This window comes from Panthera onca, chromosome D1, assembly GCF_046562875.1.
Source record: "Panthera onca isolate mPanOnc1 chromosome D1, mPanOnc1 haplotype 2, whole genome shotgun sequence".
Classification (NCBI taxonomy): domain Eukaryota; kingdom Metazoa; phylum Chordata; class Mammalia; order Carnivora; family Felidae; genus Panthera; species Panthera onca.
The window spans coordinates 6,519,816-6,541,623 of record NC_138348.1 but is presented as its reverse complement, the minus strand read 5'-3'; the positions used below and the strand labels follow the sequence as shown (position 1 = coordinate 6,541,623).

Genomic DNA, 21,808 nt, shown 5'->3' with positions numbered 1-21,808 from the left:
CAGACTTGACTCTCGTTCTCGAGTTGACAGCCAGGCTTACGTCTAACTTAATACCCGGGAGAATTAAGACACAGCTTTGTGTGGGCCTATGTTTCAAACAAAACGGATGAGGGTACGGGAGTTTTCGTTGGCCTCGAACAATGACAATGGCCATAAGCTCTACAGAAACACATAAAGAGTCGCAAACAAGGGAACTGGGGACATGGATCCCATCACTGGAATAAAGGATGTAAATGAAGGGTTGCAAGTCCGGTCTTCCCGACCGGGAGTGGGGGCCCCTCGCAGGGCATGCCGGGGATTGTAGTCAGAGACATCCTGCTGCACCGCCCACCAGCCGAGTTGCCTGGAGCCCCAGGTGGAGGCCGCCGCTCGACCCCCAGCCCCGTAAACGACCCTGCCAGAAAAGGAGGCTGGCTCCACTTTTCTCAAGCCTCGGGGAGTTTCCAAGAGCAACAAGGTGGGGGAGAGAGACTTCGAAGTTACCCTGGAGACGCGCTCCCGCCCGCCCCTAGCCACGGGATGCCCTAGATGTCCTTATTAGGACAAGAGACTAGAGGGGGTGGTGCCAAACCGAAAGCCCGATGGAGGCTCCTTATAAGGCAGCCTCGGGAGGGAGGCGGGAGTTCGGAGCTAGCTGCGGGGGGGAAGTGGGGGAGGAGGGCGTGCAGAATCGCGGCTGGGCGGAGTCTGAAGGGGCGGGCCTGGAGCTCCGGCGCCCTCCTCTCCCCTCCTCGAAGGCCCCAGACCTGCGCCTCGATACTTCCGTAAAACAGCTGGGGAAGGCTGTAACTTCCCGGCGAGATCCTCGAGCCGAATTCGGCTGTACTCGTCTCTCAACCTGGGTTCCTTTTGCATAAGCCTAAACCTAAACCTCCTTGAGGGTCTCTCATCTCCAATGAGTCACGAAAACGACATGTTCTCCCCTTCCACCCTTGTCCGGGCTCTTACCTCCAGTCGGTTCCCCTGAATCCAACCACATGCCCATCTCAGACTCCCTCCACACACCTGCCCTGAGTTCTAGCATTTCCTATTTGTCCCTTTTCAACTTGTTCTCTGTTCCCTTCCGTCCTCCTAGCTTTGGCCTTCCTAATACGTCCCCTATTTTGCGCCCCTCCCCCACTGCTGGGCATCCATGCTCCGCTCCCTCCCAGTTCAGGACCTCCGTTTCTTCGGAGGTCCTTCAGCATCTCCTACATTACCTTTGTATCTCCATCCCTGGAGCCCTTTCTAGATGTCCCTCCTGCAAATATATCTGTATTCATTTGTCCCTCCCCCCCCCCCCCCCCCACCTCTCCGTTTCTGAAAACCCCGTCTCCAGCCTCCTCAGCAAAGGTGAGACTGAAACTGACAGCCTCAGGTTACTCGGTGTTAAGCACCACCCCAGCCAGCCCTCCCAGCCACACGGGGGCGCTGTCCGCCTTCCTGTCTCGCACAAAGAGGACCCCACTCTTGAATCTGGGATGGAGGAAAGGGCGGGTCAAGGCTCCGAGGGTCTGGGTGGGGCCCGCCCCGAAGGCTGGTTTGGGCCGGGAGGGGCGAGGCGGTGAAAGGGTATAGAGAAAGCTCTCAGCACCAACCACTTGGAGTACTGCAGGGGCGGGGAGCGCAGCGGAAGGCTCGTCTAGTTAGTACCCCGCGTGGGATCACGTGATTGGAGAGGTTCGGCCCTAACCCTTTCGAGTCAGGTGTTCGAATCCCGTCTCCAGAACTGGCGGCGTCCCATTCCCGTCGGCGCGAGGCGCCAGAAGACCCGCCCTGGGGCTCATGGCAGCGCCGGTCCGCATGGGCCGGAAACGCCCGCTGCCGGTTTGCCCCAACCCGCTCTTCATACGCTGGCTAACCGAATGGCGGGACGAGGCAGCCAGTAGGGGGCGCCGAACGCAATTCGTGTTTCAGAAGGTGGGTCCCGGCTTAATGGGGACAGGTGCGGGCGGAACCAGACAACCAGGCCCGCCCTGACCTAGTACCGTACCCCTACCGCCGCCAGGCGCTGCGCTCCCTCCGGCGGTACCCACTGCCTCTGCGCAGCGGCAAGGAAGCAAAAATCTTACAACACTTCGGAGACAGGCTCTGCCGTATGCTGGATCAGCGGCTGCAGCAGCACAGAGCATCAGGCGGTGAGCGCTGGGGTCAGGAGTCGGTGGTCCCCGAGTCTCCCCCCGGGAGCAGTCTCCATAATCATCCGGTATGCCTTAGCTTCAGGCACCTCACTCATGTCCAAGTTGCTGTTTAAGCTCAGGCTAGTGGCTGGCTTACACACGGAGCCTCACCTGTCTCACCTACCACGTGAGCTGGCAGCGTCTCAGACCTTCCCACCTGTTGGATTCCGTGGGGTTGACTGTCTTCTGCTCCCGCAGGTGACCAGGCTCCAAGTTCACCGTCTGGAGAGAAGAGTCCAGCCCCAGAAGGGCCACTTGCCACAGCCCAGGACTCTTCCGTGCCAGTGAGGAGTGGGCAAGGGTAGTGAAAAGGAAAATGGGAACAGCAGGAGTAAGATTTTGTGGCTTGGGGGACTTATCAGGCCTGGGTACAGATCTCCCACCAGTGATGCCTGGCCTTGGGCAAATGATTTATCCTCGTACTTCGTTTTGTCCTCTGTGGATGGAGATACCGAATGAAAACAGAGTCAGTTGAGGAGTTCCACGATCAGGCTATTCAGGGGGCCAAGCCCAGTAAGTCGTGGGCATTGCTATTGTTGGCTTTTCCTTACTACTTCTGTTGTGCAGTGGATGGTACAACTGAGGCTGGGTCAGGCCAGTTACACCCCTGACCCCCCCCCCCCTCCTGCTCCCATCCCCCACTCCAACCATCCACCGTTTCGCTGCAGCTTTTACAGGCCGGCCCATCACCTGAGCCATTTTACAGATAGGGAAACAGAGGCAGCTTGCGTGACTTGTCTGGAGCCAGGCGCTGAGATAGAACCTGAACCCCAGCCCTGCCAGGGATTCGGTCTCTGATGGCTGGTTGGTTTTCCTCTTCAAAGCCGCTGTGTATCTTTCAGGTTTCAGCCCAGCCCAAAGCAGGAGGCCGTGGCAGCTACCGGCCCACTCGGCACTCGGGAGCACGGGCAGTCCTGCTTCTGCTCTACAGGGAACACCTGGTGAGCGCTTGGTAGTCCCAGGAGTCAGGGGAAGTCAGGCAGTGGGGCGTGAGGCTCCTGGAAGCGACTGGACTGGCCCCAGTGCTGAACCCGCCTCGGTTACATTTCTGCCTTGGTTCCAGAATCCTAGTGGTCATGGCTTCCTGACCAAGGAGGAGCTTCTGCGGAGGTGTGCCCAGAAAACTCCCAGGGTGAGCACTGAGATGGGAAAGGGCGGAGCCGAGTGGCTCTTGATGAGACCCCGAGTCCACCAGAGACCTCTCTTCTTGGGAGCAAGCAGTGGTTTGGGGCCCAGGGAGCTGGACGTGTGGTAGTACCAGGAGCTTTCTAAGGGTCTCCTCCCCTGTGGACAGGCGGCCCCTGGGAGTGCTCGACCCTGGCCAGCCCTCCGCTCCCTCCTCCACAGGAACCTGGTTCTCAGGACACACCAGCCAGCCAGGTAGGGTCAACTACAGGAGGTGCAGGGGGGGAGATGTGGTATGATGTTCCAAGTGGGGCCCTACAGTCACCCAGCTAATCTCAGGCCTCGTGCTGTTGAGATAGGTGGGGGAGGGAGGACTGTGCTCCCAGGAGCCCCCACTGTTGGAGTCCCAGCAGGATCCGAGAGGAGAGGGTGCCACAGGTTACTGTAAGAGCAGACAGGCTTTGCTGGAGGACACGGCATTTGTCGCGTCTCAGGACGTAGTGGGGAGAGACGCAGAAAAGGCGCTCCAGAGAGAGGGAAAGTCTGTCTGAGATGTGCTTGTTGCAGACTGAGAAATATCCCTGGGCAGGTCCACAGGATGCTGATCCGGGGAGCAAGAACACAGCATAGGGGCGTGGAAGCCACTGGACTTGTTTGTGCAGGGTCACCGAGGCTGGCGAGGCCAGCCTCGCTGGGGGCCGGCGGGAGAGCCTGCCAGGTGTGAGTGAAAAAGGGAGGTCTGTGTTCCTCTCCTCCATCTCCCAGGTACTCGTTGACCCCTGAGGGTCTGGAGCTGGCCCAGAAGCTGGCTGAGTCAGAGGGCCTGCGCTCACTGAATGTGGGCCTCGGACCAGAGGAGCCCCCTGGGGCGGAGCCAGAAGAGCCAGGAGCAGCCTCCGCTGAGCTGTGAGGAGGAGCGGGGAGGGGGACGACAGGGGAGAAAAAGGGGTCCCAGAAATGAGGCCAACCCTGTCTCCGTCAGCTATAGCTGAGCTGCCCACCCACTGTGGGTTGTCGGGGGGAACCTGCCTGGCACCGGTGTTCTGGCCTCAGACACACCAACGCCCCCTCCCCGCCTCGTAGTGGCGCCAGCGAAGGGAGTGCCCAGCAGCTGTCACTGGAGCTCAGGCCTGGAGAGTACAGGGTGCTGTTGTGTGTGGACATCGGTGAAGCCAAGGGGTGAGTGGGGTGGGGGAAGCGAGGGGGAGGATGCTGGGAGGCGGCACGATCAGGCGTCCTGATCTAGGCCTCTTGTCTCGCAACCCCAGGGCCGGGCACAGGCAAGAGCTGCTCCTCGAGCTACAGCGGCTGCGTGTCACCCACACGGTGCGCAAGCTGCACGTTGGGGACTTCGTGTGGGTGGCGCAGGAGACCGAGCCCGGAGACCCAGGTAAGGGGCATGGACGGAAGGGCAGGTAGCAGAGGCCGGGCCCGGTTGGGGGGTGGGACACGCAAGCCAATAGAACCCTTCTTGGCTTCCTGGCAGCGAGACCTGGGGAGCTCGTCCTGGACCACATCGTGGAGCGCAAGCGGCTGGACGACCTGAACAGCAGCATCATGGATGGCCGCTTCCACGAGCAGAAGGTTCCCGTACTGGCCTCACTGTGCTCCCAGTTCCCTGTCTGCTCTAGGGCTCCTCCTCAGCCCAGAGGAGCCTGCGGCACTTCCGGGTGGCCTCAAAGCAGAGTTCCCGTTAGAGGTGCACCCAGGCAGCCCCCAGATCCGACCCGTGGAGCCCCTGCAGGCACGCGGGAGGGGCTCAGGGTGACCGGACCGGACTGAGGAGCGTATTCGAGTACCCTCGGGCGGCCAGCCCCTGCAGTCCGGGATAAATAGGACCCAAAGCTCCAGGAGCGGGACGGAAGCAGCTCAGTCTCGGTGCCGGCTGCTGGGCTAACTGCGTAGTCAGGCCACGTGTAGGCCAACAGAGGTTTGAAGAACGGGCACCATTCAGAGATGGTGGAAGGGGTGTCCGTGCAACGAGAACGGTGCGAGCAAAGGTGGAGGCCGCTCTAAGACAGGCAGAGACGCTAGGGAGGATGAGGAGGTGGGTTGGTGGGCCCAGGGTCCCGTGACGATTTTGAGCGTGACAGATAGACAGCTGGCAGGTGGGCATCCGGGCCTGACCCTGCCCGTCTGTCTGCCTCCTCAGTTCCGGCTGAAGCGCTGTGGCCTGGGGCACCGGATATACCTGGTGGAGGAGCACTGCTCGGCGAACAACCTCAGCCTTCCGGAGAGCACGCTGCTGCAGGCTGTCACCAACACTCAGGTGAGCCGAGGGGGCAGGGCCAGGCTGGCAGGGACCCCGTGGTCCACGGCTCCCGCCAGGATCCCCTCCTTCTCTTGGGTGGGCTCCTCCTCTTCCGCAGGTCATCGACGGCTTCTTTGTGAAGCGGACGGCGGACGTTAAGGAGTCGGCTGCCTACCTGGCCCTCATGACGCGGGGCTTGCAGAGACTCTACCAGGTGAGCGGGTGTATTTGTCCTCGAGCCCTGGGCTTCCCCCAAGGAAGGTGAGGGAGCAAAACCTCTGTTTCTCAGGCTGGCTCGCGGAGGCCTAGGATCGGGCAAGGACTGGCTGGGGGCTGTCCCCTAGAGCTCTGTCCTGGCCTCAGTTCCCTCTTCCCTCAGGGCCATACCCTACGCAGTCGCCCCTGGGGAACCTCCGGGGACCCTGAATCAAGGCCTGGGCCCTCTCCAGATCCTCTCTGCTCACTCCTCACCTTCAGTGACTTCAACGCGGGAGCCATCAAGAACAAGGTACTGCCTCTACCCAGCGCCGCCTCAGGTGGCCCGGCCCCGGACCACTCCTGATACAGTCCTCCCCCGTCCCAGGCCCAGTCAGTGCGCGAGGTGTTCGCCCGACAGCTGATGCAGGTGCGCGGTGTGAGTGGGGAGAAGGCAGCGGCCATAGTGGACCGGTACAGCACCCCTGCCAGGTAGGCCTGCAACAGAGCCTCTTAGGGGTCCTCTGCCTCTGCCCTACCTGCGTGGAATCCAGCTCAACCAGTGCTTTGCAGGGGGGTCTGGCTCTTCGAGGGCTGGACAGACCCGACTGAGTTCACGGAGAGGAGTTAGTGGACGTCAGATGGTAAGGAAAACAGAGCCAGCTAGGACCAGACAGTATCTCAGCCACTAAGAGGGAGGGAGGAGGGAGGGAAGGGAGGGAGACATTCTGCCTGGTGCAGCAGAGAAGGCTTCTGGAGGAGGGGTTGGGCCATGAAGACTGGGCCAAGAATGGCCATACTTGGAGAACATTTGCAGCAGCACGAAGGGAGCGTGAGCTGGATAGAACAGGGCCTTGAATGCCAGGCTCAGGAAGTGTAGCAGTGGTCCTGACCCCTCTACCCCGTGCTGACCTCTTCTGCCTGTCCCCCGTGATGCTGACCTCACCACTCAAAGTGGGCCAGCTGTCCGCTGTTGTCAAGCTTTAAAAACTCAAACACCACCCCCCACCCAGCCTACTGGCCGCCTATGATGCCTGTGCCACCCCCAAGGAACAGGAGTTGCTGCTGAGCACCATCAAGTGCGGCCAACTGCAGAGGTGACGGCAAGGAAAAGGACCCAGAGGGAGTGGCTGGGGCTGGGTTGCTCCGGCCCGGGGCCTGAGCCTCACCTGCCTCTCTCTTTGTGCAGGAATCTGGGACCCGCTCTGAGCAGGACCTTGTCCCAGCTCTACTGCAGCCACGGCCCCCTGACCTGAGCCATGCCACGAGGCCGACTCCAGCCCCCACCTTCACAGGCTAGCCAGCCTTTTAATCGGAATCTTTTGGGCTACGATAAAAGTGTAACTATTTGCAGCCTTGTGTATTGTGAGGGTGGTGCCAGGCCCCAGGGGCCTTGTGAAATATCCAGGCAGGAACTGGGGAGACCAGCAGGTCCGGTGATTTTTAAACTGAGCTCCTTAGGACCCTAGGGCTCCCTGGTGGAGCACTGAGACCACCCGGGAGATGGAGTAAGCAAGGCACTGCAGCTTGGAATCTAGTCCTAGGTCATCAGACTTCCCTGATCAAATAAAATTTCCTTCGATGAGAGGTTCTGGAGTTTGGAAAAGAAAAGTTTGAAAAGCACTCATAGTCTGATTGCCTCATTTTATGGATTGGAAGACAGAGGCCCGGGAAGCCACGAGGGTCGAGCCAAGTTGACAGTTTGAGGCCAAGCCGGGATTGAAACCCAAGGCTTCCATCGTCTACAGTGGGGTTTCCCAGGCCCCCTGCAGACCAGTCAAACCCCACTTTCTGGGCTGGGTCCTGGAGTCTGCAGCCTCATTACCTCCTACCTTCTCAGAGCGATTCTAGTGTGCGTGGTACCTAGACCAATCCTGGCTTGGGGCTGCAGTTCCCGGTTCTTATCCATGGGGCCCTCTCAGCCTGAATAGAGACACCCCCCCTGTGGGTGGTGGACCCTCCTCCCACAGCCTGGTCCCTTCCCCGGTCTGGGGTTCACTACAATGTGACCCACCCCCCTCAGCCACCAGGACTCCTTCTTTCTCCCTTTATTGCCTTTCTCTTTCTACTCTTCACAACAGCATCTTCCCTTTTAGCCGAACACAGTCATCCCTGAGCCCCCGGCTCTTCGGCTACAGGAAACCTCTCCCTCCCTGAGGGCTCCCCACCCACACCTCAGAAAGTGTAGGCCCCCACGAAGACGGTGAGTCTCAGTACAGAGCTGGCCCGGTAGCTCATGAGGGAGTTCATGGTGACCATCTCGAGGTCCAGCACGTACTCCCGGGGGCCTGTCACAGGCCGGGCGAGGACCAGCATGGCGCTGACATTGTTGATTTGCTGCAGGGCACAGTGGGTGGGGGGACATGCAGATTGTGTCAACCTACGTGCCAAGACCCTGCCCTGGCATCCCCTCCCTGTCCCTTTTCCTGCACCCACAACCAGTTTGCTTTGAAGTAGAAAGCCCTAGCCAGGCTGGGACTCCAGGCCCTCATCTGGCTCTGTGACACCCTTGACATCTCCTCTCTCGTGCCCCCAGGCTCCTGCCCTCAGAGATCTCCCACTGGTGGGGCGCCGGGGTGGCTCGGTGGTTTAAGCGTCTGACTCTTGGTTTTGGCTCAAGTTGTGAACTCACGGTTCGTGGGTTCGAGCCCTGCATTGGGCTTCACGAAGACAGCGCGGGGCCTGCTTAGGATTCTCTCTCTTTCCCTCTCTCTCTCTCTCTCTGCCTTTCCCCTGCTCATGCCATCTCCCTCATAATAAATAAAAAAGAGAGAGAGAGCGATCCACCACTGGTATTCTTCCCACCTTTCCCATCTAGTTCTTTTGTCTAACCGGGGTCAACTGATGATTCAAGGTGAGGGTGGGAGACTCTTGGGAGTGGTGGGGCCTTTGGTGACCTGGAGGAGGCCGACTTCCCTTCAGAGCATTCAGTTTGGGAAAGAGAAAACAACTGATATCCGATAAACCCTTGGACCCCTCTTGTTGTCAGTCACACCAGGACCCCTCCCTCCTATGGTTCCACAGGCAGAGAGCTGGACTCTTGTACCGCAGGCCCCCGCACCAACCCCCACTGCCTCTCTCTCCAAGGCCCAGCTTCATCGGTTTGCCTTCCTCAGACTCCGCTGCATCTGTCACCTGGGCTGGCCTCTCATGCCAGTGCCTTGTTCTAAAGGTGAAGAAATTTGAGGCCAGATATGGAAGCCGGTGCAGGGACTCAAACCCCAGCGTCCGAAGGCCCCGTTAGAACTGTATTTAACAACCTGCAGTTTGTGCCAAGGGAGTTTAGAATACCCCTACCTTTCTACAGAAATTGCACCTCCCAGGGGGCGGGGCTTTGAAAGAAGAGGCGGGACATGGTGATAAAGCCGAGTCTCCCGCTTAGGGTTTCCTGGAATTCAATTTTGGATTATGCATATCAGTTGAAGGGTGGAGTTAGGGGAAAGCCTTACCCTAATGTAGAAGTCCCCCTGCGAGTTTCCCGCACGGATCTGAAAGGCATTGTAGGCGCCAGGGTAGACAGAGGTCGCTTGGATCTGGAACACATCGGCGGGCACGCTCCGCTCCGAGGTGATGCTCATGTAGCGGTGTACGATGGACGAGGGCTGCTCCCGGCACAGGGGGTTGGAGGCCGGACAGAGGCAGCGACTAGAGACCCGGAGACGAGGACATGAATGAGGTCCTAGCCCATACCCCAGGTTTGGCCCCACCCCTAGAAATAGGGATCCCCAGGGGCGCCTGGGTGGCTCAGCCGGTTAAGTGTCCGACTTCAGCTCAGGTCACGATCTCACGGTTTGTGAGTTCGAGCCCCGCATCGGGCTCTGTGCCGACAGCTCGGAGCCTGGAGCCTGCTTCCGATTCTGTGTCTCCCTCTCTCTCTGCCCCTCCCCGCTCATGCTCTCGCGCGCTCTGTCTCAAAAGTAAATATTAAAAAAATAATAATAAATGGGGATCCCCAAAGGATCCTCCCGCTCCTGCTAGAACAGCATGCATGGTTTAGCCATGACGGACTACAACTCCCATCGGCCCTCGAGGCTCTAGCCAGGCAGAATAGCAGAGGCCTCTGAGCGTTGCAGTTTCTGGGGCAGGGGGGAGCTGTGCGAGTGGACTCACTTGTCCGACACCTGGACGTAGGGCTCCACGCAGCGGTTGGTGTCCACGCAGCGGTAGCCCCCGTGGAAGTTGACACAGGTTTGGGCCTCAGAGCACTGGTGTGTGCCCGACTCGCACTCATCAATGTCTGTGTCAGGGGAAAGGGGCTGGAACCCAGACGTCAGGCCACCAGCCCCCGATACCACCCTGCCCGCCCCACCGGGGCAGCCCGTACCCTGGCAGAGACGCGTGGCCAGAAGCTGGTAGCCCTGCGGGCAATGACAGGAGAAGCGGCCGGGTTCGTTGACACAGCGGTACTGGCAGAGGTAACTGGAGTAGCTGCACTCATCGATATCTGAGGGAGAGTGGGGAGGAGGGCTCTGGGCCAAGGGCAATCCTCTCGATCCGGTCCCACGGACAACCGGTTACGGAGAGAGCCCCGGCCCGATGTCAGGCTCAGTGTGGAAAGACAGAGGGGGGTGAGACCAGCCTAGCAAAGCTCAGTAAGGGGACAGAGGATTCAAAGAAACATCTGCCCAGACCGCCCAGCCCACAGGCCTCTCTGCCCCAGCACCGCAAGGCGATGCTAAACGACAGCACTGGGAATCTATAGGTTTGGCAACTCGCCCAATTCCTGCAACCCACAGTCAGCCTAAGCATACAGTCCCGTCCCGCCAACTGCGAGCTGCACAGGCAGGAGCCAGGTTTTCTGCTCTGGCCCTCCTCATGATGCCCAGCACCGAGCCGGGTATCAGTGGGGCCTTACACAGCAGCAAAGCAGGACATAAACAGGGTACATGGCCAGCTGACAGGGAGTGAGAAGTCCGGAGCGGAACCCTGGTGCCATCTTACCCTAGCTGTATGACCCTGGGCAAGTCACGTAACCTCTCTTTGTTTGAAGGATGTTATGCTTACTTTTTTTTTTTTTTAACAATCCTCCCACTAAAGCTCAGGGGAGATATTCCCATGCTCGTTTTGCAGAGGAAGGAAACATTCATACTTACATCAAAGGGTTGTTGGCAGGATTAAATGTGGCCAAGTATGTACAGGAAATGCACTGCACAGGCAAGGTTCTCAATAAATGATAGTTCGCCTTAAAACGTCGTGGCCTGGGGGGGCGCCTGGGGGGCTCAGTCAGTTAAGCATCCGACTCTTGGTTTCGGCTCAGGTCATGATCTCACGGTTCGTGGGATCGAGCCCCGTGTCGGACTCTGGACTGCCAGTTCAGAGCCTGCTTGGGACTCTCTGTCTCTCTCTCTCTCTCCGCCCCTCCCCCAACTCGCTCTGTCTCTGTCTCTCTCAAAATGAATAAATACACTTAAAAAAAAAAAAACACAAAACCACGTTGTGGCTTGGAACTTGATGAAGCCTGTCTTGTCACTCCCCACATAATCCTCAAGACAACCCCATTTTACAGAAGTAATGGGCTCAAAAGAGTGGCTTGCCCTAGTCCAGGATTCGAATGCAGGGCAACCTGACCCGCAAAGAGGGGAGGACCCACGTCCTTTGTGGGTCTCCCCGCCGAGCTTGAGCTTCCGTGCTTCCTGCTGCTCCCCTCTGGGCCTTCCCGCCCCAGCTGGGAGTCCTGGTGGGCGGGTCTGCAGGTGCCCTACGATCAGCCCCAGGGTGGAATACACAGGAGGTACACGAGGGCAGAACGGATGTGACCCGGAGGCGTCCAAAGGACCACCGACCGTGTGGCAGAAAACACGGCATGGCGCGGGACCCGGGACAGCAACAGAGGCACAGGTGGTCGATGCGGAGCTCTCACCATTGCAGGAAAAGCCATCCCGATGCAGCTCGTAGCCCTGGTGGCAGCGACACAGGAAGGTCCCATAGGAATTGAAGCAGCGCTGCTCACACGGAGCCCCCATGTCGCATTCGTTCACATCTGCAAGTGCAGGGCAAAATGGGAGGGGTGAAAGCCAGGAAGCAGCCCGCTTTACCTAGGCCGCTCAGAAAGAGAGCTCCTCTGCCCCGTACCACCCTGCCCAGGATCCAGGAGCTGGCTCGGCCCGGCCCAGCCTCACCTACACAGGAGCGGTTGTTGGGCCCCAGCTGGAATCCCGGCTCGCACTGGCAGCGAAAGGAGCCGGGCAGGTTGACACAGCGGTGCTGGCAGTAGCGGTAACGGCACTCGTCGATATCTGCGGTGGAGGAAGAGGAAAGAGCGCAGAGGGCACAAGTCACGCGGGCCTCGAGGCCTCACCACTGATAGTCTTTTTTTTTTTTTGAGAGAGAGAGTGCGCAAGTTGGGGAAGGACAGAGAGAGGGGGGCAGATGAACCCAAGTGGGCTCCGTGCTGACAGCCTGACGCGAGGCTTGATCTCACAAACCGTGAGACCGTGACCTGAGCCAGAGTTGGATGCTTAACCGACTGAGCCACCGAGGCACCCCCTCACCGCCCACAGTCTTGCCTGGGGCCGGGGGCGGGGGCTGGGTTGGGCCAGGTCAGCCAGGACTCAGACATATACCCTCACGGTCCTGTGACTGGCGACAGGAAGGCAGAGGTGGCGGGGGACTGGGGCAAAGCCTGACGGTGGGCCAGAACAGGTGCAAGGTGAGAGCCAGGCCAAGGGCACAAGGCAGAGACTAGAGGGTCTATTCCCCGGACTCACCTACACATTCGGGCCCGATCTTTCGGTAGCCATCGGGGCAGGTGCACTGGTAGGAGCCAGGTAGGTTATGGCACTCCTGGCTGGGGCGGCAGTCATGCAGGGCCTGGGCACACTCGTCCACGTCTGCAGGAGACACCATTCAGCCCCCACTTGGGAGCCCATGCACCACCCACCATGACAGATACCTCAACACGGGAAGACACGGGTCAGGTACCACTCACGGGGTGTGTGAGTTAAACCAGAACTCTCAAAAAAGGAGCTCACGGATTCGACTCAACAGTCCGTCAGCCTGGGAGCCAACAGGAAGGGCACCCCTCACCTGTGACATTCCCATGCCAGAGGGGCATTAGGAGGTAAGGCCCTGCCCATACTCCCAGGAACACTGATTCCAGGGCCTTCCTCCAAAGCCCGTGGCACCCAGAAGCGGGGTCCAGATCAGGAAGAGGGTAGAAGACAGAAGCTGAGAAGCAGAGCTCTTGCAGTGTGTGTCCAGCAATCGGGGAGGGGGCTCCAGATGCTGGCTGGAGCAGTGGGACAGGAGCAGGGGCCACGTGTGGCAGGCCCCACACAAAGCGAGGATCTGGATGGCATCCCAGTAGCCCTGAAGAGGCTTTCGAGCAAGGGAGGAACTGAGGTCTGAGTTTTTAAGATGCAGTGACAGATGCTTGGTAGGAGGACTGGAAGTCCCCGAGTCAGGGTGACCCTCACTCACCCACACAGCGCTCTTGCTCATCAGGTTCATAGCCTGGTAGGCAGGGGTTGGGATGTTCAGCAGGGGGCACTGGTGGTGGTGGTCCCTCGCCGTGAAGGTCATTGATGACAGCGGCTGAGCGGGGCAGGCACAGGTAGCCCCCATAGTGGTTGATGCATTTCATCTCCCCCTTGCAGGCCTCGGGGATGGTCAGGCACTCGTTGACATCTGTAGAGAGGGGCCTGCTGGGCACAGCCAGTCTCCTGGGCTGGCTGTGGGGTGGGTGGCAGGCAGGAGCCCAGCTTGGCCTTCTATAAGCTGTGCGACCCAGGCAAGGCCTTCCCTCTCTATTCAACAAGCTAAAGGTGCTTGCCCAGGACCCTTCCCCAAGCCTGCCAGGGCTGATGGTGGGGCGGGGTGGCTGTTCCCATAGTCCCCCCACCCCACCCCCCATTCTCTTCCCCCAAGAGGGTCTCTATCCCTCCCCAAAGCCCTGGCCCTGGCTCAGCCCAAGAGTGATGTGCAGGCCTCCTCACCCACCCCACAGACACTGCCCTCCCAGGACATGATGGGACAAAGCTACATAGAAGAGTGATTAGAGGTGCCAGGACCCAACTCCTCTGGGCAGTGCCCTGTTTGTTCTCCTGCCTACTGAGGGGTGGGGGCAGGGTGTCCTGAGTTTCTCTGAGAGGGAGGGGCCTGCATGGCTTCTCCACCCCTAACTGAGCTGGCCCCCAGGGAATCAGAGCTGGCTTCCGCCAAGCCAAGCTGGGCAGAGGACAGGTCATCGGGCTCCCAGTGCTGCTCTCGGAGCTGAGGCGCAATCCCCTTCCCAGTTCCTGGGGATGGGTCCGTCCCCCAGGCGCACTCACCCCGGCAGTGCTGGCTGTCGGGGTCCCACTCATAGCCATCTGTGCATTCCTACAAAGGGACCAGAGATGGCCAGTAGTCCTTCCCAGTCCCCTTCAAACGACCAGGCCAAGATCAGGGCCTGAGCCTGGCCACCCTCCCAGCCTGCTCCAAACAATGGCCCCCCAGCCGCTTCACCAACCAGGGGAGGGGAGAATCGTCCCCAGCAGCAGCCACCCCAGGATCCTGGTCTCTGTGTCCCTACCCAGCCCATCCCAGGCCAGTGGCCCCACGGTCCCCACCGTGTAGCTGTCCGGCTCCTCCGAATCCTGGGGAGATGCTGCCCCCAAAAGCAACAGCAGCAGCGCCCAGAGCAGTAGAGAGCCGGGGAGGCAGGAGGCGAAGGGGAGCATCCTGGGGCTGGGAGGTGGTGGGCGAGGGGGTGGGGTGGGAGGTGATTAGGGAACTTCTGCCACGCACCCCCCATTCCCTGTACCGGGACTCCGAGCCCTGGCCCGAGCCGCCTCCCGCTCGGAACTGTGCTTGGGGCCCCGGAGCTTCCCAGGGCCGCGGGCCCACTCCTCCCGCAGGCCGGGGTTCGGGGCCCACCCGCCCCGGGGCCACCCCGCCCCCGCCCGGTCCCCCTGTGGCGCGGGCCGAGGAGCGCGGGCCTCTCGGCTCTGCGCTGGCGCTGACGCCGACTCGGCCGAGACTCCGGCTCGCGCCCTCCCCCCACGGACGGCCACTCACTTGAGCCCGCGACGCCCCCGCGGCCCGGGTCTCCGGAGGCTCGGCTGGTTCGGGCAGTGCCTGAGGGCAGACGGACGGGCGGACGCCGCAGCTCCCTGGACGCGCGGCCCCAGGAAGCGCCCCCCGCCCGCCCGCCCGCCCGCCGCGGCGCGGCCCACCCCGGCGCCTCCGCCCGCCCCTCGGCGGATTCCTGAGCCCGCGCCAGGGGGAGGGACCCCGACCCCCCGCTTCTCCGCCCCCGGCCAGCCGCAGGCCCCCACCCGGTCCCCCGCGGCGCTGCCCGGAGCCGCCTCCCGGCACAGGGCCAGGGTCCCCCTAGCGCCCGATCCTGGGGGCATGGCCTTGATGCCAGGCCCCCAGACCCAACCAGGGGAACCCCCAGGCCCTCACTTTGCGCACCCCAGAATGTCATCCTGTGCACCTGGATCCTAATCTGGGCTCCTAGAATTCCATCCTGTGCACCCACATCTAAACGCCGGGGCCTCCACACTCTGCGCCTCCCAGAAAGTCATCCTGGGCACCTGGACCCCACCTAATCCCGGGGCTTCCGGACCCTCACTCTACGCCCTCCAGAATTTTATTCCGTGTACCCGGACAGTCACTCTGTAAACACCAAAATTTCATTCAGGGTCCCCAGACCCTCGCCTGAGGACGTTCCCAGGCCCAGAACTGTTCATGTCTGTCCCTTCTCGCCTCCATCTCTAGGGCTGTCAGCCAGGTGGTCCCTTCACTCCAGGACCGCCTCCTCCGAACGACCCATCTGGGAAACTACAGCAGTTTGGAAGCGGGGGCGGCAGTTCCCTTTTGGCCCAGAATGAATGGAAGCCCCTGAGAAGGCGGGCAGGGCTGAACTTGGGCGCACAGGACGCCAGGGTCCGGGGCCAGTGCCTTACCGGCCCTCCTCCCACCCAAACGCGTCCCCCGCCCTCCCCCGCCACCTCGGGGTTCGGCCTTCTCTCCCGAGCAGGGCGCGCCTTTCGGGGAGGAGTTTAGGCGGAGTTGGCTCCCAGGAAGGGGCGGGGCCTCGTCCTGCCCACGTCTCAGGGCGGGGCCAGACGGGAAAGGGCAGCGAGTGCAGGGATCTCCCGCGTGGGGCCGAAGACGTGCGGGAACTGTTGAGCCCTCCCTTCCCTTTCCCACCCTTGTTTATCCTCACGATCGCCCCCAGTGCGGCCCCGCCCAGGAAGAGGGTGTGCCGACGGGGGCACGTGGGTACCGATATCAGCCCTTGGGGTTCATTGAAGAGTGTACCCTCCACCCCCCAGACCCTTCCCAGCCACAGGGGCGAGGACGCTAACAACAATATCTCTTTGAAACCAAAAAGACAGACAATAACAAGTGTTGGCGAGGATACGAAGGAATTGGAACCCTCATACACTGTGGTCCTCTTTGAAAAAGTTTGGAAGGACCTCAGAGTGTTACCACATGACCCGGAACTTTCACGCCCATGTATATACATACCCAAGGGAATTGGAAACCTGTGTCCATAGGAAAAGATCTATACACAACACTCAGAGCAACGCCATTCATAAAACCAAAATGTAGAAACAATCTAACGCCCATTAATTGATGAATGGATAAACAAAATGTGGTAATATGATGGAATGTTATTCAGCCACAAAAAAGAATGAAGTACTGGTATGTGCTCCGAGGATAAATCTTGAAAAAATACTACACAAGGTGAAAGAAGCCAGACACAAAGGTCCTCATGTCCCATATATATGACATCCAGAATGGACAAATCTGGGTGACAAATTAGGGTTTGCCAGGGGAAGGGAGGGCTAATGGACATGGGTTTCTTTTGGGGTGATGAAAATACTCTGAAACCAGATGGTGGTGATGGTTGCACAATTATGCAAATACACTAAGACCACTGAATTGTACGCTTTAAAAGGGTGAATTTTATGGCATCTGAATTATGTCTCAATAAAGCGGTAGTTAAAAAATAACCAAAGTAATAGTTCTTAGGGCACCTGGGTGGCTCGGTTAAGTGGCCGACTTCGGCTCAGGTCACGATCTCTTAGTTTGTGAGTTCCCGCATTGGGCTCCGTGCGGATCCTGCTTGGAATTCTCTCTCTCTCCCTCCCTCTCTGCCCCTCCCGACTCTATCTAAAAAATAAATAAACTTAAAAAAAATGGGGTGCCTGGGTGGCTTTCAGTTGCGTGTCCAACTTCAGCTCAGGTCACGATCTCACGGTTCATGAGTTCAAGCCCCGCATAGGGCTCGCTGCTGTCAGGACCAAGCCCGCTTCAGATCCTCTGTCCCCCTCTCTCTCTCTGCCCCTCCTCTGTGCTCTCTCTCAAAAATAAACATTAAAAAATAAAAATAATAGTTATTACTAAGATATATAACCTTTCTGGGCACCAGCGTGCATTTCATGCAATCCTCCTGCCCAGCCAGGGAAGGGGTACCGGTATCATCACCCTATTTCACAGATGAGAGAGGCTGAAATTTGCCGAGGCACAGCCAGAGTGGGAAGGACAGGATTTGAACTCAGGCACTCTGATTCCAAGACTCTCTGGGTTCTTTGCCCCAGAGTAGAGTATTAAGAGCCCACCATTTTGAACACCTCTTCTGTGCCAGCCGGGGTCATAGGTGCCCCACGGTCATCCCACTCAGAGGAATTGTTGCTGCCACTGCGAGATGAGGATCCGAGGCTGGGAGGGGAATGGCTGGGTGCGCAGTTGGCCAGACTTGAGCCTCCATCTTTGTGCTTAGACCTCAGTGCACCTGCCACTCGGAGTTGCCTCCCTGCAACGCTTCTCCTGACCTCCAGGACACAGACTTCCCCTGCCCTCACCCCTTCTGCACCCCATCTGGCCCCTCAGGCCCACCCAGACCCCTCATCTCCACCTCCAGACTGTGATAAGAATGAGGACCAGAAGGCAGTAGCTGCCGCTTACTGTACCCTAGAGCCTGAACTTTCCTGTTCAAAACCCGCCAACAACCAATTGTTCGGTCTACGAACATCCATAAAGCTTGCTCTGTGCCCAGCCCTGTGCTGGGTGCTGAGGACTGTACAGGTGTATCAGACGCTTCTTGTGTGGCTGGGAGGCAGATGCCGAGCGGGCACAGGCACAGCAGGGGCTCAAGGGGCTGCTGGTTACATCAGAGGAAGGGCAACAGGGAAGGCTTTTTGGAGGGTGACCCTTGAGCTGACTGAGCTTCCCAGGATGAGCAAGAGTACTTCTCCAGGGGGCACCGACCGCCCTCCACCCCGACCCAGATGTCAGGAGCCTGTGGCACCCACAGCCCCCTGGATTTTCCCGTCATGACACTGATGGCCGTACACGGTCACTCCTCACTTAGGATCTGTCTATTCCTGTTTCCTTAAGGACAGATCCACCTCTGTATCCCTAGAATTGCCCAGAACAGGGTGGACAGAGGGCCTCTGCTGAATAAAGAAGAAGGGTGGAGTGGGCAACAGGCAGGCAGAGGGCTGTATAGGACAAAAGCCTGAAGGTCTGAGGTAGCTCCTGTGTGGAGGGGTCCACCCCTCCCAACCTGGTTTCCCCTTCGTGGTTTCTCCAGCTCCGCCCCCTCAGCCCCTCCAGCCTGGTTTGCACAGCTTCCTGCTCCCAGTACTCTTGTCTGCAGCATCATGGCAATTACTGTCTACCTTCCCTGCCTCCTGGTCCTGTCTATGGCCGGCCTGGCTCAAGGCATCAAGAGCTCCCTTAGGAGCCAGGTAAGTGCCCCCCACCTGCTTCCCATACCCTTCCTCCCGCAAATCCCATGCCTGGGTCTCACCCTTTCAGAAACAACAGCCTTATTCCCATTTCTCAGGGGGGAGCAACTAAGGCTGGAAAAGTGATTGACATGCTCAGGGAGACAGAGCAGGCTAAGCTGCTGATCCCCAGCCCAATCCCTGCAAGGCCGGGGTGAGGTGGGGTCCCAGCAATGACTCCTCACCCGCTCTCCCCTCCCACTCCCCACCCCCTTGGTTCCCTGCTAGGACCCAGGACCCCAGCCACTGGAGCTGAAACAGGCCTTCACATTGTTCCAGATCGAGTACAACCGGAGTTACTCAAACCCAGAAGGTATCACGGGGCATGTACATCTCTGGCCCAACCCCCTTCTCCCATTTAATAGATGAGGAAATCAAGATTCAGGGTGGGGAATCGGCTTGGCCAAAGGCACTCAGCAGGACAGTGGCATGGCTGGGGGTGCACTCCCCGGTTTCCTAAACGTACAATCATTCCTAATCATTCTTTGCTATGAACTTGGAGGGCAGGCAGCAGCTGTGGGGGGTCTGCCCTGGACGGAGAGGATCCCTTGCCTCCACAGCCACTTTTCCTCTGCCTCCAGGCAGCGGGCTGACTGCTGCCGTGAGTTCACTCAGAAACACCAAGCTGGGAACTCACTCTCCATGCACGTGAGGTCGCAGCCCTGCCCCTGCCCTCTCTGGGTCTCATCTTCCACAGGGGAGTGGCCTGTGGACACCTCTCAGGCCAAGCTGCCCATGCCACGGGCCTGAACCCCCACTCCTTCCCCACCTTCATCACATTTCAGCTCCGAACCTACAATCAGAGGTGTGAATTGAAGGTGGAGAATGTAACCTGGCAGGAAGCCAGTCTCTGATCACCCACCTTTCCTTTCTGAGTCACTCTGCCTTTCTTCAGACCCTTCACTTATCTTCTCCGTGGGTGGGCAGAGATGTCCCCCTTGCTGCCTCTGGGGAAAACCCAACCCTAGACAGGCTGGAGAGCCACTTCCTTGGCCTGCAGCGGCCACAAGAGAAGAGTGAACGCTCACCTGGGTGAGTGTGGGTGGTAGGATGCCCAGCCAGCGGCCACTTCCTGCCCACGGGGGCTTAGGAGGCAGCTTAAGACAACCCTCTTTTGGTCCAGAGTATGCTCGTCGCCTGGACATCTTTGCACACAACCTGGCCCAGGCTCAGCAGCTGGAGGAGGAAGACTTAGGCACAGCCGAGTTTGGGGTGACTCCATTCAGTGACCTCACAGGTAATGGACACTTCCTGGACCCTAGGTGGTAGGTGGGGAAGCAGTGACTTCTCCAGGGATACTGGCAGATGGACAGGGCAGATGTTCAGCTTTCATTTCCCAGAGAGGAACCCTGAGGGCCAGAGGCCTGGTTGCTTGCCCCAAGTCACAGAGAGCAGGGTCAGGTCTGGGCCCCAGCCCAGTTCAGGGGCAAGGCAGCAAGTGCACGGGGATGCATCCTAGGAAGAAATCTGGCTGCTCCCCGGGCCTCGACATCCACGCCGGTCTCCCAGGGTATTATGGGGACTCAAATAACCGAGGATGTGGATGGTTGGGAGTATGCGAGGCAGGATGTGGGGGAGAAGGGGTCTAAGTTGTGACCCTGGTGGTCCTGTCTATACCCCCAGAGGAGGAGTTTGGCCGGCTCTACGGGCATCGGAGGATGGATGGAGAGGCTCCCAAAGTGGGCAGAGAGGTAGGGTCTGAAGAGTGGGGGGAGTCAGTGCCCCCAACCTGTGACTGGCGGAAGTTGGATGGAGTCATCTCATCCGTCAAGAAGCAGGTACCTGCCCCAGTCCGGCCTAGTCCAGCCCTGGGGGTGGAGGGACGGCGGGGCAAGGCCCAGAAATCTCTTCTCCTGCCCTCCTCGTGCAGGAAAGCTGCAGCTGTTGCTGGGCCATGGCAGCGGCAGGCAACATCGAGGCCCTGTGGGGCATCAAATACCGCCAGTCCGTAGAACTCTCCGTGCAGGGTATGGCTGACAGAGTGGGGCAAGTGACGGGGGAGAGGGAGGTGCGGGGGGCCAGGGCATAGTCAACCCCCATTGTCCCTTCTTGCACCAGAGCTGCTCGACTGTGGCCGCTGTGGGGATGGCTGCAGGGGTGGCTTCGTCTGGGATGCGTTCATAACCGTCCTCAACAACAGTGAGTGCCCTGCCTCTCCGGGCAGCTGTGGTGGAGGTGGGGGGAGGGGGGAGGGGGGAGCAACATTCAGGAGCTGAGCCTCCTCCCTGGCCTTGCTTATCTCCAGGTGGGCTGGCCAGCGAAAAGGACTACCCATTCCAAGGGCAGGTCAAACCCCACCGGTGCCTGGCCAAGAAGCATAAGAAGGTGGCCTGGATCCAGGATTTCATCATGCTGCCGGACAACGAGCAGAGTGCGGGCAGAGGGGAGACAAGGGCAGGCATGGGGGGAGAAGGACAGGGACAGACAGACCAGGATAGAGACAAACAGACTGGGCTACAGACAGAGATGGAGGGACAGAGAGGTGGAGGGTGGGGACGGGAGGTAGAACCACGAGCCAAGAACAAAGGGCACAGAGCAAGCAAGGCCTAATGGCACCTTCCACCCCCAGAAATCGCCTGGTACCTGGCCACCCAAGGCCCCATCACCGTGACCATCAATATGAAGCTCCTGAAGGTGGGACAGGATCTAGAATGGGGGTGGGGGTGGGGAGAGGCATCTAGGGGAGGTGGCCTCAGACTCAGCCCCTCTGCCGCTGCAGCTATACAAGAAGGGTGTGATCGAGGCCACGCCCACCTCCTGTGACCCTTTCCTCGTGGACCACTCTGTCCTGCTTGTGGGCTTTGGGAAGAGCGAGTCAGTGGCGGACAGGCGGGCAGGGGCAGCCGGAGCCCAGCCTCAATCTCGCCGCTCAATCCCGTTCTGGATCCTGAAGAACTCCTGGGGCACCAAATGGGGTGAGAAGGTGAGAAGGAGACCTACTCAGGGGACGAGGCAGGGTAGGCCTCCCCCTACCTTCTGGCCCTGAGGTCCCCTTAACTTCCCAGGGCTATTTCCGGCTGTACCGAGGGAATAACACCTGTGGCATCACCAAGTACCCGCTCACTGCCCGTGTGGACCAACCAGCGAAGAAGCGCCCAGTGTTCTGCCCTCCCTGAGCCTGCGCGACTGACCCTCAGCTCTGTCCTGCTATGCCAGCTGTCTCCTCGCCAGCCCTACCCAAGGCTTTTGCCCGTCCTCTTCATCTTGCTACGGCTTGAATAAACCAAGATAAGCTCCCTGGCTTCCAAGCGTACTCAGCTGGGGTACGGAAATGGGTGGGGAGGGCACCGACACCGTGCGCTGACCCATCCTGGTCTCTGTGGGGCCCACGGACACGTACAGCCGTGTACACG

General features: G+C 59.5%; 3 protein-coding genes across 6 annotated transcripts; 2 read left to right on the top strand and 1 right to left on the bottom strand.

Annotated features, from left to right (window-relative positions):
• The first annotated feature begins 1,477 nt into the window (after positions 1–1,477).
• On the top strand, positions 1,478–7,317 carry MUS81 (MUS81 structure-specific endonuclease subunit). 2 transcript variants are annotated; one of them, XM_060607264.3, is made up of 16 exons: positions 1,479–1,899; positions 1,988–2,117; positions 2,358–2,443; positions 3,002–3,100; positions 3,223–3,291; positions 3,454–3,539; positions 4,050–4,190; positions 4,368–4,463; positions 4,553–4,674; positions 4,771–4,868; positions 5,437–5,553; positions 5,654–5,749; positions 5,915–6,043; positions 6,119–6,222; positions 6,744–6,827; positions 6,920–7,317. In XM_060607264.3, the coding sequence occupies exons 1-16, from the start codon at positions 1,765–1,767 to the stop codon at positions 6,984–6,986; spliced, it is 1,659 nt and encodes a 552-aa protein (XP_060463247.3). In that variant the 5' UTR covers positions 1,479–1,764; the 3' UTR covers positions 6,987–7,317. The 2 variants fall into 2 exon arrangements, with proteins under 2 accessions (XP_060463250.3, XP_060463247.3); XM_060607267.3 differs by lacking the exon at positions 6,744–6,827 and having other exon boundaries at positions 1,478–1,899.
• A 446-nt stretch (positions 7,318–7,763) lies between these two features.
• EFEMP2 (EGF-like fibulin extracellular matrix protein 2) lies at positions 7,764–14,903 on the bottom strand. 2 transcript variants are annotated; one of them, XM_060607272.3, is made up of 11 exons: positions 14,728–14,899; positions 14,280–14,397; positions 14,001–14,049; positions 13,150–13,356; positions 12,438–12,560; positions 11,850–11,966; positions 11,591–11,710; positions 10,055–10,174; positions 9,841–9,967; positions 9,180–9,375; positions 7,764–8,067 (listed from the first exon to the last, which is right to left on the bottom strand). In XM_060607272.3, the coding sequence occupies exons 2-11, from the start codon at positions 14,388–14,390 to the stop codon at positions 7,906–7,908; spliced, it is 1,332 nt and encodes a 443-aa protein (XP_060463255.1). In that variant the 5' UTR covers positions 14,391–14,397; positions 14,728–14,899; the 3' UTR covers positions 7,764–7,905. The 2 variants fall into 2 exon arrangements, with proteins under 2 accessions (XP_060463255.1, XP_060463254.1); XM_060607271.3 differs by lacking the exons at positions 11,591–11,710; positions 11,850–11,966 and having other exon boundaries at positions 14,728–14,903.
• A 3,213-nt stretch (positions 14,904–18,116) lies between these two features.
• CTSW (cathepsin W) lies at positions 18,117–21,690 on the top strand. 2 transcript variants are annotated; one of them, XM_060629556.3, is made up of 10 exons: positions 18,118–18,416; positions 18,684–18,768; positions 19,579–19,692; positions 20,079–20,233; positions 20,326–20,422; positions 20,514–20,594; positions 20,701–20,826; positions 21,025–21,089; positions 21,175–21,378; positions 21,461–21,690. In XM_060629556.3, the coding sequence occupies exons 1-10, from the start codon at positions 18,330–18,332 to the stop codon at positions 21,569–21,571; spliced, it is 1,125 nt and encodes a 374-aa protein (XP_060485539.1). In that variant the 5' UTR covers positions 18,118–18,329; the 3' UTR covers positions 21,572–21,690. The 2 variants fall into 2 exon arrangements, with proteins under 2 accessions (XP_060485540.1, XP_060485539.1); XM_060629557.3 differs by lacking the exon at positions 20,514–20,594 and having other exon boundaries at positions 18,117–18,416.
• The last annotated feature ends 118 nt before the right edge of the window (positions 21,691–21,808 follow it).

What these genes read in the sequence shown, in the direction of transcription:
- CTSW (XM_060629556.3), top strand. Translation starts at nt 18,330, where the DNA reads ATGGCAATTACTGTCTACCTTCCCTGCCTCCTGGTCCTGTCTATGGCC. An exon ending in CATAACCGTCCTCAACAACA is followed by an intron (nt 20,595 to 20,700) that starts GTGAGTGCCCTG and finishes GCTTATCTCCAG; the next exon opens with GTGGGCTGGCCAGCGAAAAG. An exon ending in GCACCAAATGGGGTGAGAAG is followed by an intron (nt 21,379 to 21,460) that starts GTGAGAAGGAGA and finishes TTAACTTCCCAG; the next exon opens with GGCTATTTCCGGCTGTACCG.
- EFEMP2 (XM_060607272.3), bottom strand. Translation starts at nt 14,390, where the DNA reads ATGCTCCCCTTCGCCTCCTGCCTCCCCGGCTCTCTACTGCTCTGGGCG. An exon ending in TGAGCAAGAGCGCTGTGTGG is followed by an intron (nt 12,561 to 13,149) that starts GTGAGTGAGGGT and finishes TGTCTCCTGCAG; the next exon opens with ACGTGGACGAGTGTGCCCAG. An exon ending in GGATGGCTTTTCCTGCAATG is followed by an intron (nt 10,175 to 11,590) that starts GTGAGAGCTCCG and finishes ACTCTCCCTCAG; the next exon opens with ATATCGATGAGTGCAGCTAC.
- MUS81 (XM_060607264.3), top strand. Translation starts at nt 1,765, where the DNA reads ATGGCAGCGCCGGTCCGCATGGGCCGGAAACGCCCGCTGCCGGTTTGC. An exon ending in CCCAGGACTCTTCCGTGCCA is followed by an intron (nt 2,444 to 3,001) that starts GTGAGGAGTGGG and finishes TGTATCTTTCAG; the next exon opens with GTTTCAGCCCAGCCCAAAGC. An exon ending in AAGTGCGGCCAACTGCAGAG is followed by an intron (nt 6,828 to 6,919) that starts GTGACGGCAAGG and finishes CTCTTTGTGCAG; the next exon opens with GAATCTGGGACCCGCTCTGA.